Raw genomic sequence first — 17149 nt, forward strand, 5'->3', positions numbered from 1 at the left:
GTGAATTATGACCGTTGTTCACCCTTGCAGCATCTCGCGGTCAAAATTCAGACGCTTGCCAACTGATTCATATTTATGATGGTTGCCATGTCCCAGGGTCACGTGATCCCCTTTTGTGACCTACTGACGAGCAGAATCAATGGCAAAATCGGATTCACTTAACAACCGTGTTACTAACTTAACCGCTGCAGTGATTCACTTATCAATGGTGACGAAAAAGGTCGTGAAATGGGGGAAAATTCACTTAGCAGATGTCTCACTTAGCAACAGAAATGTTGGGCTCCATTGTGGTCATGTTGAGGACCACCTACGTTAGCGTTATTTTTCTTGTGTATCTTCTCTGTGGGTTTTAATGGCTGGCAGACCTTCTGTAAGTCAGCTAGATATATATCTATATCTATTTATCTCTATCTATCTATCTATCTATCTATCTATCTATCTATCTATCTATCTATCTATCTATCTATCATCTATCTATCTATCTATCTATCTATCTCTATCTATCTATCTATCATCTATCTATCTATCTATCTATCTATCTATCTATCTATCTATCTATCTATCTATCTATCTATCTATCTATCTATCTATCTATCTATCTATCTATCTATCTATCTATCTATCTATCTATCTATCTATCTATCTATCATCTATCTATTGAAAAATTAAAGCCAGGGAGATCTGGAGAACAATAAGTTTGGGAGTCTTCTCAGAAGTCAGTGTTATCTAAAACCTTTAGATGAATACTTCAGTTGGATTCATATTAACAGATTAACAGAGCTGGAAGGGACCTTGTAGGTCATCTAGTCCAACCCCCTTCCCAAGCAGGAAACCCTACACCATTTCTGACCGATGGCCGTCCAGTCTCTTCTTGAAAGCTCCCACAATTTCTTTTTCCATCGGTTGATTGCGTTTTCAGAAAATTCCTCCTTATTTCTAGGTTAGGTTGAATCTCTCCTTCATCACTTTCCATCCAGGGTTAAGTTAGTTTGATTCAAGTTTTGGTTTAGGCAGCAGGTTTTTGGGGTAGGTTGCACAGGAGGGTCTGAAGTCTACTTGGGTTGTTGCTTGTCGGTTTAGAGCTTTGTTACTACACGCACACACACATACACACACACACAACATTGCAAGAGCAGATTGTGTGACCTGGGTTTCCTCCTTAAGCCAGGTGAAGTTAGCTAAGATGGTCAGTTGGCCCGTGGCTGCTAGCGGTTGTATCTCCTTAGAGAAAATTGCAAATTTGCAAGGCAAATAACACCCCTTTTGCCCCCTTTCAAGAAACTGACAATTAGGGAGAGAAGGAGAGCTACACACACACATACACACACACACAGACACACACGAACCAGTGTGTTGACTCATTTTGTGGCTGAAGAAAACCTCCGTTTGTGATTTGAAAAAGAAAGCTGTTTGGACTCAGGACAAAAAACGTTGTTCTGTATTTCCTTTCTGCACTGCCCTCCCCCTCCAAAAGGTTTTTAAAAAACCCCAAATCCAGAAATATCCGCAGTGTCTGAAAGGGCTCGATTGTTACGCGGTGGGGCATGCTGTGCCTACCCACACCACTGCACACGAGAGTGTGTAGGGGTGTGCTTGTGTACTACGCACATCTCCCCCCCCCCAGGACTCTGTGACCTCAAAAGCCGGGCGCTTGACAGTGGGGAGAGCGTGCGTTGCGCCGCAGGGCGACTGTTGGCCTCGGCGGGAGATGAATCACACACCAAGGCTGTGTAGCCAGCGCTGCCGCCGCCGAAGGTTCCCGGTGACGAGAGCCGGTGGTTTTATAGCTCATGACTCATCTCGCGGGCTGGTTGACGGGCGCAGAGCTGGGGCCGTGTTATTCCAGGAGATTGCAAAATCATAACAGGAATGTCGTGGCGAGTCCACGGCTCAACGATGCAAATCCCCAGGAAGCCATTTGAGCCGGAGAGCGTGAAGCACGCCACACGGGGATGGCCGAGCGATGAAGAGGCCTCGGGCACCGCAGGCAGAAGGGACACGGGTAGCGCTGGAGTCCCGGGGAGGACAGGCCTGGGAGGTGAGCCGGGTCCTGAGAGAATGAAAAGGAAGGAGGCGCATGGGAAAACAAAACAAAAAAACATTTGGCTGGGAAGGAAAAAAAAAAACAAAACTCCCCCAAAATTCCTTCCACCCTAATTGTTTTTTTTTTTTGCGCCCCCTCCTTTCACCGGAAGAGGCAAGGGACACCCTGTCCTTTACTAACCCAAGAAGTGGGGCGGGTGGGTTCTGAAAAGGACTGGTTGAAGGCCCCCCCCAAATGATGGAGAGGGGGGGACCCAGCTTCATGCAAGGTACTGTACGGGGAACCCCTCCAAATGCGCAGGAACGAACCCTACGCAAAGTCTTCCTCCCGTCTCCAATTCACCCACCCTTCGTCTCCCCCTCCCAAAAGCAGACCTAGGCAGAAGTGGAGGGAAGGCGCTGTAAAGGCTGTACTACACCTCCCCTCCGCTCCCCTCCCCTCCCCATCCCTCTGGGGCCGGCCAAGAGAGCTTGGAAGCGCTGGGGCCGTTGGTACCTGCCAAGAACAGGTCCCAAAGAAGGGGAAACAAAACAGCCGAGGAACAGTGCCGCCCGAAGCACCTTGTCCCCGGCCACACGCTCCACGCACTGTTTACAGGAACCCCTGCGCTTTGGAGGGGGGTAGATAACTTATCGCACTGGGCTGGGGTTGCCTTGGTGATGGAAAGAAGAGCGGGTGGGGGAGTTTGCCTGCGGTGCCCTGGTGTTGAGCTTGCACAATGGGGTGTGTGTGTGTGTGTGAGAGGGGGGGAGATGCTGAATGCCCAGGGCGGGGGAAGTAGAGCTGCGCCACGCACGGGATGCCACAAGAAACCAGAGCAAAGGTCAGGCGGTGTTTATAATTTATGTGCCGCCACCGCAGTGGAAGGGAGAGAGAGAGAGCAGAGAGCGGCACGGTGCCAGCGGCTGCCAGGCATTCAAAGTTAGGGGAGGAAGATTTTTTTGGGACCTGGGAGGGGAGGGGAACGGGGGGGAGGGCAGCCCTGCGGCAGCAACCCAGGAACAGGGAGGGGTGGCTACGCAGGCAGGATTGTTTGCAACCTGCAGGGCGAGGAGGGAAAAGAAAGCAAGGACGGGAATCCAGATTGGAGCGCTTGCTGAGTTTGGGGGGGCGGTGGGCCGAAGCCGATTCTCCTCTTCCTCTTCTGCAGGGCATCCCTCGGTTTTGGGAAGGGATCCCCGGGAGGCTATCCAGCCCATCCCCGCTTGCTCGGGGCCAGCAATCCTGAAATGTGGGGGCATTCTTGGGCCTTTGCCAAGTTTGCACATTTTTCCCCTGCGTGGGTTTGGAGGAGGGCCACCTGTGGGGTGCCTGACTCATTTAGGCAGAAGTTCACCAGGCCGGTGCTGGGAGAAAAGAGGTTGGTTATGGTGGCTCAGGGACACAGCCTGCCAAGCCCAACCCCAGAGATGCAGAGACAATCCCGGTTCTCGGGGCTGTGAGAAACAGGAAACGTGGTCCTAGTTTGGTTCCTCTTTGTGACGACAGGTAGTCCTCACTTTGCAACCGCAACGGAGCCCAACATTTCTGGGGCTAAGCGGGACATTTGTGAAGCAGGCTTTGCCCCATTTTACGACTCACTGCAGTGGTTTTTAGTTAGTAACGTAGTTCTTACGTGAATCTGGCTTTGCTTTTCAGAAGGTCGCCAAAAGGGACCGTCATAAATATGAGTCAGTGGCCAAGCGCCTGAATTTTGATCACGGGACAATAGGTCGTAAGTGTGAAAAACGGTCATAACTCACTGTTTTCAGCGCCATTGTAACTTTGAACGGTGACTCAAGGGATTGTTGTAAGTCGAGGACTACCGGTACAGAGTTGGAGGAGGACTAGGCAGAGTTTCATCTCCTGCCGTGGCTGCTCACTGGCCTACCTCGCAAGGATGTTATGGAGATAATAATAGAAAGGAGTATCCCAGATGCCTGGGGGCCAAAATGGCTAAGTCTAAATTGAATGGATAGTGGCAACTTTATCCTATACGGGCAGATAAATAATTTGTGGGGGCCCTTTAGCTGCAACTATCACTAAACAGGTGAAATCAGAGTGCATGGAAACCGAACAAGGAGAGATTCAACCTAGAAATAAGGAGGAATTTTCTGACAGTGAGAACAATCAACCGATGGAACAGAAGTTGCCTTCAGAAGTTGTGGGAGCTTCATCACTGGAGGCTTTCAAGAAGAGACTAGACTGCCCATCTGTCAGAAATGGTGTCGGGTGTCCTGCTTGGGCGGGGGGGTTGGACTAGATGACCTACAAGGTCCCTTCCAACTTTGTTAATCTGCATGACATAGGTAGCGCTGTTGCAAGCCTGGATTTGCATTTATTTGGTTCTTGATTGACTGGATCATGGCCCAGCCTTTACTTGTAGAACACAGGCAGGGTCTGCCATGGCCCCCCTCCTCTTGTTGTTTTTTTACTCATAACAACAACTCTGCCAATTCAGTTGGGCTGGTTCAGTGTCTCCACTCAGCTGTGTCTTACGCGCCTCTGGTTTCTCAATCCAGCACGCTAACCACTCCACCATCCTGTCTCTCTGCACAGCCCCAAGGGAGGCTGATAATCTTGCACGCAAGGGTACTCAAAACTGCCATGCATCCAAGTCTTTTGTGCAGAGCGCTGTCTCGATGTCCAAGTAGATTTCAGAAGCGATACAAACTGACCCATGACAGGGCTGAGAGACGTGGCCATGGTTTTACCGGCGGGTAAAATTGCATGAGGTGGCACGTTGGAAAGTCAAAAAAGTCAAGATGGCGGCCGAAGCCCCACCGGTCTTTTTTTATCGGGTGTCTTATTTATTTATTTATTTATTTATTTATTTATTTATTTGATTTGCCAATTGTTTACAAGATAATAAGTATAAGTGTATACATAGTTGTGAATACATGAAATGGGTACATATAAGAAAAATAAAAGAATAAGAGAAACAATAGGACAGGGACGGTAGGCACGTTGGTGCGCTTATGCACGCCCCTGCAGACCTCTTAGGAAAGGGGTGAGGTCAATAGTAGACAGTCTAAGGTTAAAGTTTTTGGGGTTTGGGGAAGAGACTACAGAGTCGGGTAGAGTATTCCAGACATTGACCACTCTATTGCTGAAGTCGTATTTCCTGCAATCAAGTTTGGTGCGGTTTACTTTGAGTTTGTATCTATTGTGTGCTCTTGTGTTGTTATGGTTGAAGCTGAAGTATTCATTGACAGGTAAGTCATTGCAATGTATGATTTTATATACCATACTTAGATCAGACCGAAGACGCCGTAATTCAAGGTTTTCTAGGTCTAGAATTTCAAGTCTGGTGGCATAAGGTATTCTACAATGAGTAGAGGAGTGGAGAACTCTTCTTGTGAAATATTTCTGGACTTTCTCAATTGTGCTAATATCAGATACGTAATGAGGGTTCCAGACTGATGTTACAAAGAGACTTGTAAGCCTCTTTGTAACATTGACCGTGAGGTTTGGTCATCCGGATTGAAAACGGGCCAGCATGTCCCCCTCACAACCCACCTCACAGGTTGTTGTTGGGAAAATAGGAGGAGGAAGTGTGTTCGCTGCTTTGAGTTACTTATAAAATAATAAAAGCATATGAAGATGGGTAGGTAGGTAGGTAGAGGAATTGATGGACGGATGGATGTGGAGGGATATGGACGGATGGATGGATGTGATAAACAGATGATGGATGGGATGGAAAAGTGGGTGGGATGGATATGGAAATGAGCGAGAGAGATAGGGATTGATGGATGGATGGATGTGGAGGGATATGGATGGATGGGATGAACGGATGAGGGATAGATGGGATGGAAAAATAGAGGGGATAGATAGAATGATAGATAGATTAGATAGATAGATAGATAGATAGATAGATAGATAGATAGATAGATAGATAGATAGATAGATAGATAGATAGATAGATAGGTAGGTAGGTAGGTAGATAGATAGATAGATAGATAGATAGATAGATAGATAGATAGATAGATAGATAGATAGATAGATAGATAGAATGAGAGAGAGAGAGGGGGATGGATGAATGTGAAGAGATGGATGAATGAATGTGGGATGAATGGATAGATGAGAGATAGATGAATGGATAGATGGGTGTGGATGGATGGATGTGGCTAGATATATGAATGAATAGATGAATGGATGGGATGGAAAAGTGAATGGGATAGATAGAAATGGATTGATGGACGGATGAATGAATGTGGAGGGATATGGATGGATGAATGGGCTGAACAGATAGATATGACGGATAGATGGATGGGATGGAAAAGTGGCTGGGATAGCTAGCTAGCTAGATGATAGGTAGATAGGTAGGTAGATGGATAGAAAGACAAATAGATGGCTGTAGCAGAGTGACAGCAATTTGGTCACTTTCTCACAGATTTTTCATTCGAATTTTTTCTTTTCTTTGCTGGGCTGTGTTGCAACACATGAGGAGGCTGAAATTGTAAGAGTCATGTTTGCATGTATGATGTATTCTCTCATGCTTTGGACCCCTGTCCGAGCATGTGTCACAATAGAACCGGCAAGTACTTAATTTCTTTCCGATAAGCCTGTTAAAAAGAGGAACACTCAGAAATCATTGTGTGGGAACAGGAGAAAGCGTAGACGAAGTCTCGTGTCACCTTAAGTTTGAAAGTGAGAGTTTGGGCGGTTTAGTCTCATCCAGGTGTTCAATTTCCCTCTTTTGGATTCTCCTTCCCTGCCTCAAGCAACAGCAGCAGCAGCAGCAGCAGCACCAGCAGCAACAGATGCCCCGGAATAATCAAGAAGAGAAAGAGGAAAAAGAGAAAGATGCAGAGAAGGAAGAGGAGAAGCCAGAATCTGAAAACGACAAAGAGGAACTGACAAAGTAAGTCTCAGAAGGGAGGGAGGAGGGCGGTTGCTTTCCAAGAAAAAGAAAGGAAATTGCAAGAAAAAACTGCATCCATTTCTCGCCTCGATTTTTGTGACTCACTGGAAAGATGCCTTTTTTTATTGGGGGTGGGGGGAGGGAGTGAAAGAGTTTATATTTTTTTATTAAAGTTTGTAATAAGATCAAGTGCAAAGAGAAACAAAAGTCGAGAAAGAGAAAAGAAGAACAAAGGGGGGGGAAAAAACCCAGTGATATTTTTCTCTTCTCCGAAGTTTGCTCAAAAACCCAACTTGGTTTTTCCCTGCTGCCTTCGTGCAGCTGAAAATACAATTGCCTCCGGGGCCATTTGGGACGAAGGGAAGAGACAGATCTCCTAAATAAACCCATAAAATGCTACATTGGCTGCATCTGTTCTTCCTTCTCCTTCCTGACCAACATAAAAAGAGGATGCAGGTGATTTTTCCCCACCCTGAAACTCAAGGGATGTGGCTTGAAACAAGCAGTTTTTGTGTACCAAGAAACTGGCCTGGCTGCAGTTTTAATGCTGGGGTTTTCCTGCCTGGAAAATATATTCCTTCCAAATTTTTGTCCATGTTTTACACTTTAGGGATAGTAAACACCACGGAGCAGAGAAGGGCTCAGCTCTGTGAAGTCCCTCCCCCCCAAATCTGGCAGAATTAGGCATGAATTTGGCTTCTTGCAAAGGAAGAGTGGGCGGGCCTGGGTCTTCCTCCGAACTCCCTCTCCCTTGTTCTGCCTCTCCCCTGCTCTGCCCAGCCGGACTGTGCCCTTCCCCAGTTTCCTCCACAGCCAATGGAGCCACTCTCCCGCTCTGAAGGGGGCATGACAGCTATGATCCTTCTGAAAATAGTTCAGAAGGAATCCTCTGAGAACAAAAATCAAGGCCTGTCTTTTTCCGGCAATAACTCAACACGGGAAGATGCCAGGAACCACATATAAGTAAAGTCAACACAAGATAAACTCACATTTGCTCCCAACAGCTGCCTCACTCAGCATGCATTTCTTTTAAACTCTCATTCTCAAATGTGGCTAATGAAGGGAATCAGGGCTCTTTCCTCCCCCGTAAGCCATGCAACCCATGTTGCTCTCTCCTCCGTTCCTCCCCGCATGCCCTAGGATGAAGAGGAGATGGGCCTGGACTCCCTCTCCCTTGTTCTACCTCTTCCCTGCTCTGCCCAGCTGGACTTTGCTCTTCCCCAGATTCCTCCACAGCCAACGGAGCCGCACTTCCACTCCCTGTGTCAGCTGTTCATCTTCTTCCTCGAATTCGGACTCTGACAGGGTCATGACACTCAGCCAGTTCTCTCTTCCTTCCACTTTTTGGAAAACGTTGCAAAATCGATGTAAATTGGCTGTGGTGATGTTTCCACCTTTCTGCAGGAAATCCAACCCGATCATCTCTCTCTCTCTCTCTCTCTCTCGTTCTGGTTCCGCTCAGGGAGAAGAACGAGGATACTCTGGGGAGGACAACGACGAGAAGGAAGCTGTCACCTCCAAAGGGCGCAAGACGGCCAATAGCCAGGGCTGGCGGAAAGGGCGCATCACTCGATCGATGGCCAACGAGGCCAACCATGAGGAAGTGGCGGCGCCCCAGCAGAATTCTGAGCTAGGTAGGTCTCTGGAGCACGGAGGAATGGATTCAGGGATCGAGAAGGGATTCCCGCTGGTGAAAGCAAGGGCCGAAAGAACAAGACACGAGTGTATGCGGGAGGGTGTGTACATTTCTTTCTTTTTTTAATGGCAATGTGCCATTAAGGAGAGTGGTGTGGTGGCCTAGAAGGCGGAGCTCTCGCCTTACAATCAGGAGGCTGTGAGTTTGATCCTAGGTAAAGGCAGATATTTCTCTCTCTCGGCACACTGAGAATATATCTCTGCCGAACAAAACTCCGCATTGGCAACAGGGAAGGGCATCCGGCCATTCAAATACTGCTAGCTCCGTTCAATTGCCCCAGACTCCACCTTGCAAGAGATTATGGGGTCGTTAAAACATAATGATGACTGTGCTGGAAAAGAATGCACAAACTCTCTCACACACACACACACACACACAAAAGGACACATGTAGCCCCCAACCTTTTCCAAGCAGACTGGAATTCTAAATGGAGATCCTTATGTTAGTTTTTTGACCTAAATGACAAAGAAGAATACACAGCGTCCTCAACTTAACCACAGTTTGTTTAGTGACCACTGGGGGGAAAAAGCGACTTATAACTGTTTTCCACACTTAACGACTGTGGCAGGGTCCCGGTGATCATATGATCAAAATTCAGAGGCATGGCAACCGGCCTGTACTTAAAACGGTTGCAGTGTCCCGACTTTCTGACCAGCAAAGTACAATGAGGAAGCCGGATTCACTTAACAGCCATGTGACTAACTTAACACTTCCGGTGATTCACTTAACAGCTGGGGCAAGGAAGGTCATAAAATGGGGCAAACCTCTCTTTATGAGCGCCTGGCTTAGCGGGAGAAATTTTGGGCTCAGTTGTGGGTCATAAGTCAAGGACTCCCTCTACACTTTGGGGTGGTTGATTCTCTTTCTCTCTCTTCTGTCTGTCTGTCTGTCTATCTATCATCTATCATCTATCATCTATTTATCTCTAGAATAGAATCCTTTATTGGCCAAGTGTGACTGGACACACAAGGAATTTATCTTGGTGCAAATGCTCTCAGTGTACATAAAAGAAAAGGTACATTCGTCAAGAGTCAAGGATCATCAGGTACAACCCTTCATAATAGTCATAGGGTACAATAAGCAATCAAATCATACTAGGAAACAGTCAATATAAATCGTAAGGTTACAGTCATACAGTCACAAATGGGAGGGGATGGGTGATAACGAGTGGTGAGAAGATTAACAGTAATAGTAGTGCAGACTTAGTCAATAGTTGGACAGTGTTGGGTGAATTATTTGTTTAGCAGAGTGATGGCGTTCGGGGGAAAACTCTCCTTGCTTCTAGTTGTTCTGGTGTGCAGGGCTCTATAGCGTCGTTTTGAGGGTAGGAGTTGAAACAGTTTATGTCCAGGTTGTGAAGGGTCTGTAGATATTTTCTCAGCCCTCTTTTTGACTCGTGCAGTATACAGGTCCTCGATTGAAGGCAGGTTGGTAGTAATTGTTTTTTTCTGCTGTCCTAATTATCCTCTGAAGTCTGTGTCTGTCCTGTTGGGTTGTAGAACCAAACCAGACAGTTATAGAGGTGCAGATGACAGACTCAATCATTCCTCTGTAGAACTGGATCAGCAGCTCCTTGGGCAGTTTGAGCTTTCTGAGTTGGCACAGAAAGAACATTCTTTGTTGTTCTCTCTCTCTCTCTCTCTCTCTCTCTCTCTCTCTCTCTCTCTCTCTCTCCCTCCTCCTCCCTCCCTCCCTCCCTCCCTATCTCTCTCTCTCTATATATATATACCTACCTACCTACCTACCTATTTATCTAGACCTACGTACCTATCTCTAGCTCTACCTACCTACCTACCTATCATATCTGTCTGTCTGTCTATCATCTACCTACCTACCTACCTACCTACCATCCCACTGTGATGTACACGAGTCCTCAACTTACAACCCACAATTGAGTTCGAAATATATATAAAACATATGTAAAATTCAGCCTGAACCAAAGGCATTGCTTTCACAAACAGGCAAATAAGCATAAAACGCATTTAATTCTCTTTTGCTTTGGAAGTGGCAGACGATCTAGGTAGTGAAGTCAGAAATGGGGCTGGTTTTCTAGGACAACCTGGAAGGGCGTGCCGAGAGATTTATTCCAAAACACACGGGTGGAGCCGGAGTGAAGAAGTAGGACAGGAGATGACAAATTTTGGATTAAAAATCCTCTAGGGAAGCCACTTCCTTCTCTGCAGACCGGCTGTCTTCCTGCGTAGGTCTGGAGAAGTTGCCTCTCTTGGCCACTTGAGGGCTGTGCAGAACTGAGAAATCTCATTTTGGAAATTGTCCGTGTGGATTAGCTTGAATGGGAGGATCTGTTGGTAGGTGATTCAACTGGTAGAGTTTCAGCTGATGAACTGGCAGAGAGCTGGATTTAGCCCCCATGGCTGACTTTAGCTGCACATTTGTTTGGCCCCTGTGGTTGGCTTCTAGTCCTCCAGCTTTGTTTTTATTAGCGAAGGTCTGAAAATCGGGACCGTCAAGATAAAGATGATTAACAGTAGTAGCTTTTCCTCTTTTTTATTTTTGTTTTATTTTATTCCTGCTTTCATTACCTTTTCATTTGCATTTTATTTTATCCCTGCTCTTATTATTTTTATAAACAACTCAAGGTGGAGAACGTACATAATGCTTCTTCCTCGTTCTATTTTTCCAGGAAAAACAACCCTGTTGTTTTCCAAGAAAAACAACCCCTCGCTCAGGATTGTCCTGAGAGAGATATAAACCAGCTGGGTGACCCAAAGTCAAACCCAGCTGGTTTAGATGACTAAGGCAGGACTAGAACTCCCTGTCTCCTGGTGATTGGCCCCAAGTCATCCAGTTGGTTTTCCTGGCTAAGGCGGGACTAGAACTCCCAGTTTCCTGGTTTCTAAGCCAACACTTTAACCATTCCACCAAACTAGCTCTTGTTTGGACTGTCTCGAAGATTCCATGCCTAAGGTGGGACTAGAACTCACCTTCTCCTGATGATTTTGCCCGAAGCCACCCAGCTGGTTTTCAATCCTAAGGCAAGAACTAGAACTCGCCATCTCCCGGTGATTGGCCCAAAGCCAGCTAGCCGACTTTTGTGCCTAAGGCGAAGAAAGTCAGGTTCGATAAGGAAGGTCATTGCAAATGGCATGTCACTATGTTTTACACACACACACACACACACACACACACACACACACACCAAACAATTTGTTTTTCAGCCTAATCTCTTCTTTTCTTTCTACCAGCTTCTCTGGAGATGAACGAAAGTTCTCGCTGGACCGAGGAGGAGATGGAAACGGCCAAGAAAGGTAAGTGTTTGGCTTCCTTTTTCTTTGCAAGACGCCCATTGTGAGAAAGCATGTTGGAAGCTCCAGTTGTCAGTTGTGTTGCTTGGTGGGGGGTAACGCCATCGCTGGCCATTGCAAGATTGAAGGTTGTTTTGCGTGGCGGATGGAAGCCTCCGGATTTTGCTTGTAAGCGTTTTGACTCTAGAGACCAACGCTTTTATTTTGTTTCGGACAAATTCAGGAGTTGCTAAGATAGTGTGTAAAGGTTTGCCGTTGTGTATGAGAATCTGACCCAATTTAGGAGATGTCTGATATTTTCTGTTATGCATTTGGGAGAAAAAACAGGGAGGAAGTAGTGGCTGGCTGGGTGTCTTGGTGAGCTCTGAGCTTGGTTGTTTTCTTGCAGACATTTCATTACCAAACTAGGTAACGTCATCAGTTCTAGTAGTAAGAAAGTAGGGTTTGTTCTCTTTTTGTACACCAGTGGCTTGCCTAGCCAAAAAGGAAACAAAAAACCCTCCTCCCCAGCAATTAATACCCAATATGAGCAGAGTTTAACACCAAGACTAACACTACAGTCAAGAAGTAAACAATACCCCAGGTCAAGAAACTTACCAACTCAAACAACCAACCAAACAGTCAACAACAGCTCTGTCAAGGAACCATCTAGAATACTCCCACCAACACAGACAGGGCAAACCATCATATATAAACAGAGAGCAAACCCAACAACCTTATAGCACTGATGACGTTCCCTAGCTGGGTTGTAAAATGTCTACAAGAAAACCACCAAGCTCAGAGAGCACCAAGTACCCCACAATACTCCTTCTTCCCATCTTCCTCCTCCTCTTCTTTGCTACAAACCCCAGTCCCTTTTAACACTGATGTAGTTACCTAGTTCAGTCGTGAAATGTCTGCAAGAAAACCACCCAGCTCAGAGAGCCCCAAGGACCCCACAATTCAGCCCCGAGCTACAAATATTCGCCTCTTTTGCTATCTGAACAGGGTTTTAGCTTCGCGCCCATGTAATGCTTTAAGGTGGCTCGGTGTGACTCTGCAGATGGCACCAAAATGGCTTTGCTGGTGGCAAGGTGGCATTGGTTTGTTTGCTCCCTGCAAGAAGTGAGTAGACATAGGATCTAGGCCTCCAGTAGGAGGTCGAAGTGGAAGGAGGAGAGATTTTGTGTGGCTGGGGTGGGGGAGAAAAAAAAGAAGGACCACACCCTGCAATTAACGCCAAAGTGAGCAGAGACAAAACAGACCCTGCGCTCAGTGACACTTTTATGGTGTAATAAACCCACAATCCCACAGACTGCCCAAACATTCAGCAGAGGCTGTAATTGTGGGCTGAGGTACCTATGCTTAGAGCTCTTCTTTTTGGGTTTTTTTTTTCTTTCTTTCTTTCTTCCAAAGTAGCCTCCCAATTATAGGAAGCCAAATCAATTCCTGGCCCAGAAGGAAAATATGAAGTTCCTTAGAGAAAGTTGGCATACCCTGGCATGGATTTAAAGTGATCTTCCGTAATCTGGGCACCCCCCAACAGGAGGGGACTTCCATTTTCCAGCATGCACCAGGTTGTTTAAAAGTATGGGAGTTTGGCAGCTGTCAGATCTGGATGAAGTCCAGAGAGAGGAGGGTTTTCTGCATCCAGTTTTGGCCAGCGGGATCTAAAAAAAAAATACGTTGAGACTCTAGAAAGAGTGCAGAGAAGAGCAACAAAGATGATTATGGGTCTGGAGTTTAAAACATACCTTGAATGGTTACAGGCAATTGGGCATGTCTAAAATATAGTGAGGCTAAAATATAGGGGGGTGGGGGTGGAGGCTAAAATATACGAAGAACCATTGCAGGAATTGGTTATGGCCAGTTTAGGGAAAAGAAGGACTAAGGGTGACATGATAGCAGTGTTTCAATATCTGAGGGGCTGCCCCCAAAGAAGAGGGAGTCAAGCTATTCTCCAAAGAACCAGAAGGCAGGACAAGAAGCAATGGATGGAAATTAATCAAGGAGAGAAGCAACCTAGAACTAAGAAACTTCTTGATGGCAAGAACAATAAATGAATAGAACAATTTGCCTCCATAAATTGTGGGTGCTCCATCACTGGAGGCTTTCAAGAAGAGACTGGACGAGAATCTGTCTGAAATGGTATCAGGTTTCTGCTTGAGCAGGGGGTTGGATTATAAGACCTCTACGGGCCCTTCCAATTCTGTTACTGGGTTATCTCCCACATGATAGCAACATTAAAATATTTGAGGGGCTGCCATCAAAAAGTGGGGGAGGTCGAGTTGTTCTCCTTCTTGAAGGCCAAATTCAGTCCGGGAGCACCTACCTCACACATCCTTAGATGCCTTTTAGAAGAGAATCCTTTAAAATTACGGAGAATCTCCACCCTAAATAAATAACATTACTGGCATCAAATCATGACAAGTAACATTGAGCGGAGTGGACTTCGCCTGTTCGATGTGTTGGTAAGAAATATAAATTTCTGCTGGACTCCAAATTCATCCAGATCTTTGCTTGGTTAAGAGTGTTAGAAACATGTTCGTGGAAGATACGGTTATTCCCAGACTTTATTCAGCTGTGCATCCTGGAAATAATGGAATTATGGAAGTCCATTGATGGAACGGTATAGGACAGTGATCCCCAACCTTTTTTATGCCGCGGCCCGGTATCCCCAACCTTTTTTATGGCGCGGTCCGGTACTGACATCAGCTGGGCGCCGCCATCTTGTTTTGATGAAAAAGTGCTTCCGGTGAGCTTTCTACCCGGAAAAGCTCACCGGAAGCACTTTTTCATTAAAACAAGATGGCGGCGCCCAGTAAACCAGCGGCCCGGTAGGACTTGTTCCACGGACCGGTACCGGTCCATGGACCGGTGGTTGGGGACCCCTGGTATAGGACACTGGTGGCTAACCTTTTTGGTCTCCTGTGCCGAAAATTGTGCTCTCGCGCGCATGCCCTCGTGCCAGCACCCAGAAGGCAATGTGTGCGGGGCTTCCCACGCCCCCTGCGCATGCGCGCGTGATCCTCCCCCCATCCCCTTACCTGCATTGTGCATGCGCGCCTCTCCCAGCTGATTTTGGGACCTTTTTCGGCCACCCAGAGGATCAAGGGAAGCCTCTGCAGCCTTTGGAGGTTGAAAAATGGGCCCGTTTCGTCACTTCCGGTATTTCCAGGAGGCCAAAAAAGGCCTGAAAATCAGCTGGGAGGCACACGCGCATGTGCAGTGAGGTAAGTTTGCCTGGGGCTTGCGGGCCCGCACAAATGGCTCTGCGTGCTGTAGGTTCGCCATCACAGGTATAGGATCTCCTGCTTGAGCAGGGGGTTGGACTAGCAGACCTTCAAGGTCCCTTCCAACTCTGCTCTACTCTGTTCTGCTCCTTTGATGGCCTTTAGAGAGTTGAAGAACGTTGAAAGAGCCTGTTCTAACTTGTTCTACCTTTCCATAAGTATTTAGCCTGGTCTAGCTGGGATAATGCCTTGGTAAGAACACACTTGGAATATTGCACCCCATTTTGGCCACCGCGATATAAAAAAAGATGTTGAATGCAGAGAAGAGTCATAAAGTTGGTTTAGACTGGAGGCTAAAACATACAAGGAATGGTTGCTAGAATTGGGTACGTCTAGTTTAATGAAAAGAAGGACTGCGGGTGGACGACATGGTAGCAGTCTTCCAATATTTGAGGGGCTGCCCCAAAGAAGAAGGGGTCAAATTATTTTCCAAAGCATCAGAAGGCAAGAAACAATGGATGGAAACTAATGAAGGGAGTGGATCCAACCTGGATCTAAGAAGGAATTTCCTAACAGTGAGAACAATTAACCAGTGGAACAAGTTGCTCCACCATATTGAGGTTTTTAAGAAGAGATTGGACGGCCCTTTATCTAAAATGGTGTATAGCAGGGGTCGCCAACCTTTTGGATCTCAGGGACCACCAAACTCATAATTTTAAATCCCACGGACCACTAATATGAATTTTGACTAACGGTGGCTTGCTGACATTTTCCCGGGGTCTCTGCAAAAAGCAGCAGAGACCCTGGGAAAATCACCCCAAAAAAGTCTGCAGGAAAATTCCCCATCGTGTTTTCCTACCGATTGATCATTCTTTATTTGGGATTGCAGGATACCATCTCCAGCTCCGTTCTCATGCGGGGAGAGAGAGAGAGAGAGAGAGAGACTTTTGGCTTCACGCAAGGAAAGCAGCAGAAGTCTTTCTTTCTCTGCCCCAAATTCCTCCAGAAATGAGTCTTTGACGGCGCAGCCTCTTGGAGCAAGAGGCCTTGCAGGGTCCCAAAGACTCATTTCTGGCGGAGGTTGGGGGAGAAAAAGAAAGACTTTTCCTGCTTTCCTTGCGTGCAGCCAAAAGCAGAAGTGGAAAGAAGCAGCCCGGCCAAGCTAGGCGCATGGGGCACGTGGGACAAGTTCCCCCACCTCTGCCCTTTCCTCCCTCCCCTCACTACCTTGTGTTGTTCGCCATGCAAGTGACACAAGCCTTGTGTTCCCGCGGGCCACGTGAGTGGTGCAGCCTTGTGTTCCCATGCAGCCTGGATTAATTGCTTTGGGGGGCGACATCTCTCTGCGGACCACCAACATTTTCTCTGTGGACCACCAGTGGTCCCCGGCCCACTGGTTGGCAACCACGGGTTGGTATGTAGGGTGTCCTGTTTGTGCAGGGGGGGTGGACTAGAACAGGGGTCTCCAACCTTGGTAACTTGAAGGCTGGAGGACTTCAACTCCCAGAATTCATTCCCCAGCCAGCAAAGGTCGAAGACCTTGGACGTCCCTCCCAAGTCTTGTTATTCTGTCCTGCTTACCTGAAGAGGCGCTTTAGACCCCACCTTTCAATCTCTTTATCCACCTCTTCCAAGCCTTCTCCACCTCCAGGAGCTGACTCAAAACTGTCTTCTAATCCAGGCTGTATGCAAACGAACCCCATTTGCATAATTTATACCAGCTGCAGAATTCAGCCCCCCTTCACTTGCTTACACACACTCACACACACACACACACACACACACACACACACACACACACACCGTTCTTTCTTTTCTTCTGGCCCCTCTGATGAGTTTTTGGCTCATGAGCTTTTTTTTTTTTAACGTTGGTGGCACCGCTTAATTCAGAACATCCGGGGTCCCTGCCCACTCTTTGAAGTTTGGTTTTGACCCCTGGGCTGTCCATTCTTGGTGCTGTGCGGGGATGGGAGAAAGGGGGTGTTTTCTTAGAGGGGAAGAGAGTTGGGTGGGTGGGGGAAGAGAACAGTCTGGTCTGGTTGTCCTGCCCAGAGCTGGGACTGTTTAAGTTGCCCCTTGTAGGTGCAC

The 17149-nt window shown here is 47.1% G+C and overlaps 1 protein-coding gene across 1 annotated transcript in view; it reads left to right on the top strand.

Moving 5' to 3' along the window:
* The window catches only part of NCOR2 (nuclear receptor corepressor 2), a 218467-nt gene that overhangs the window by 99383 nt on the left and 101935 nt on the right, over nt 1–17149 (top strand). The window contains 4 exon segments of the mRNA XM_087942977.1: nt 6748–6887; nt 8350–8366; nt 8369–8521; nt 11790–11852. Of these exon segments, the coding sequence (XP_087799103.1) occupies nt 6748–6887; nt 8350–8366; nt 8369–8521; nt 11790–11852 (373 nt within the window).

The sequence above is a fragment of the Notechis scutatus genome, chromosome 13 (assembly GCF_049901735.1).
Source record: "Notechis scutatus isolate UNSWTSFEM ecotype Mainland chromosome 13, rNotScu1.2, whole genome shotgun sequence".
NCBI classification, from domain to species: Eukaryota; Metazoa; Chordata; class Lepidosauria; order Squamata; family Elapidae; genus Notechis; species Notechis scutatus.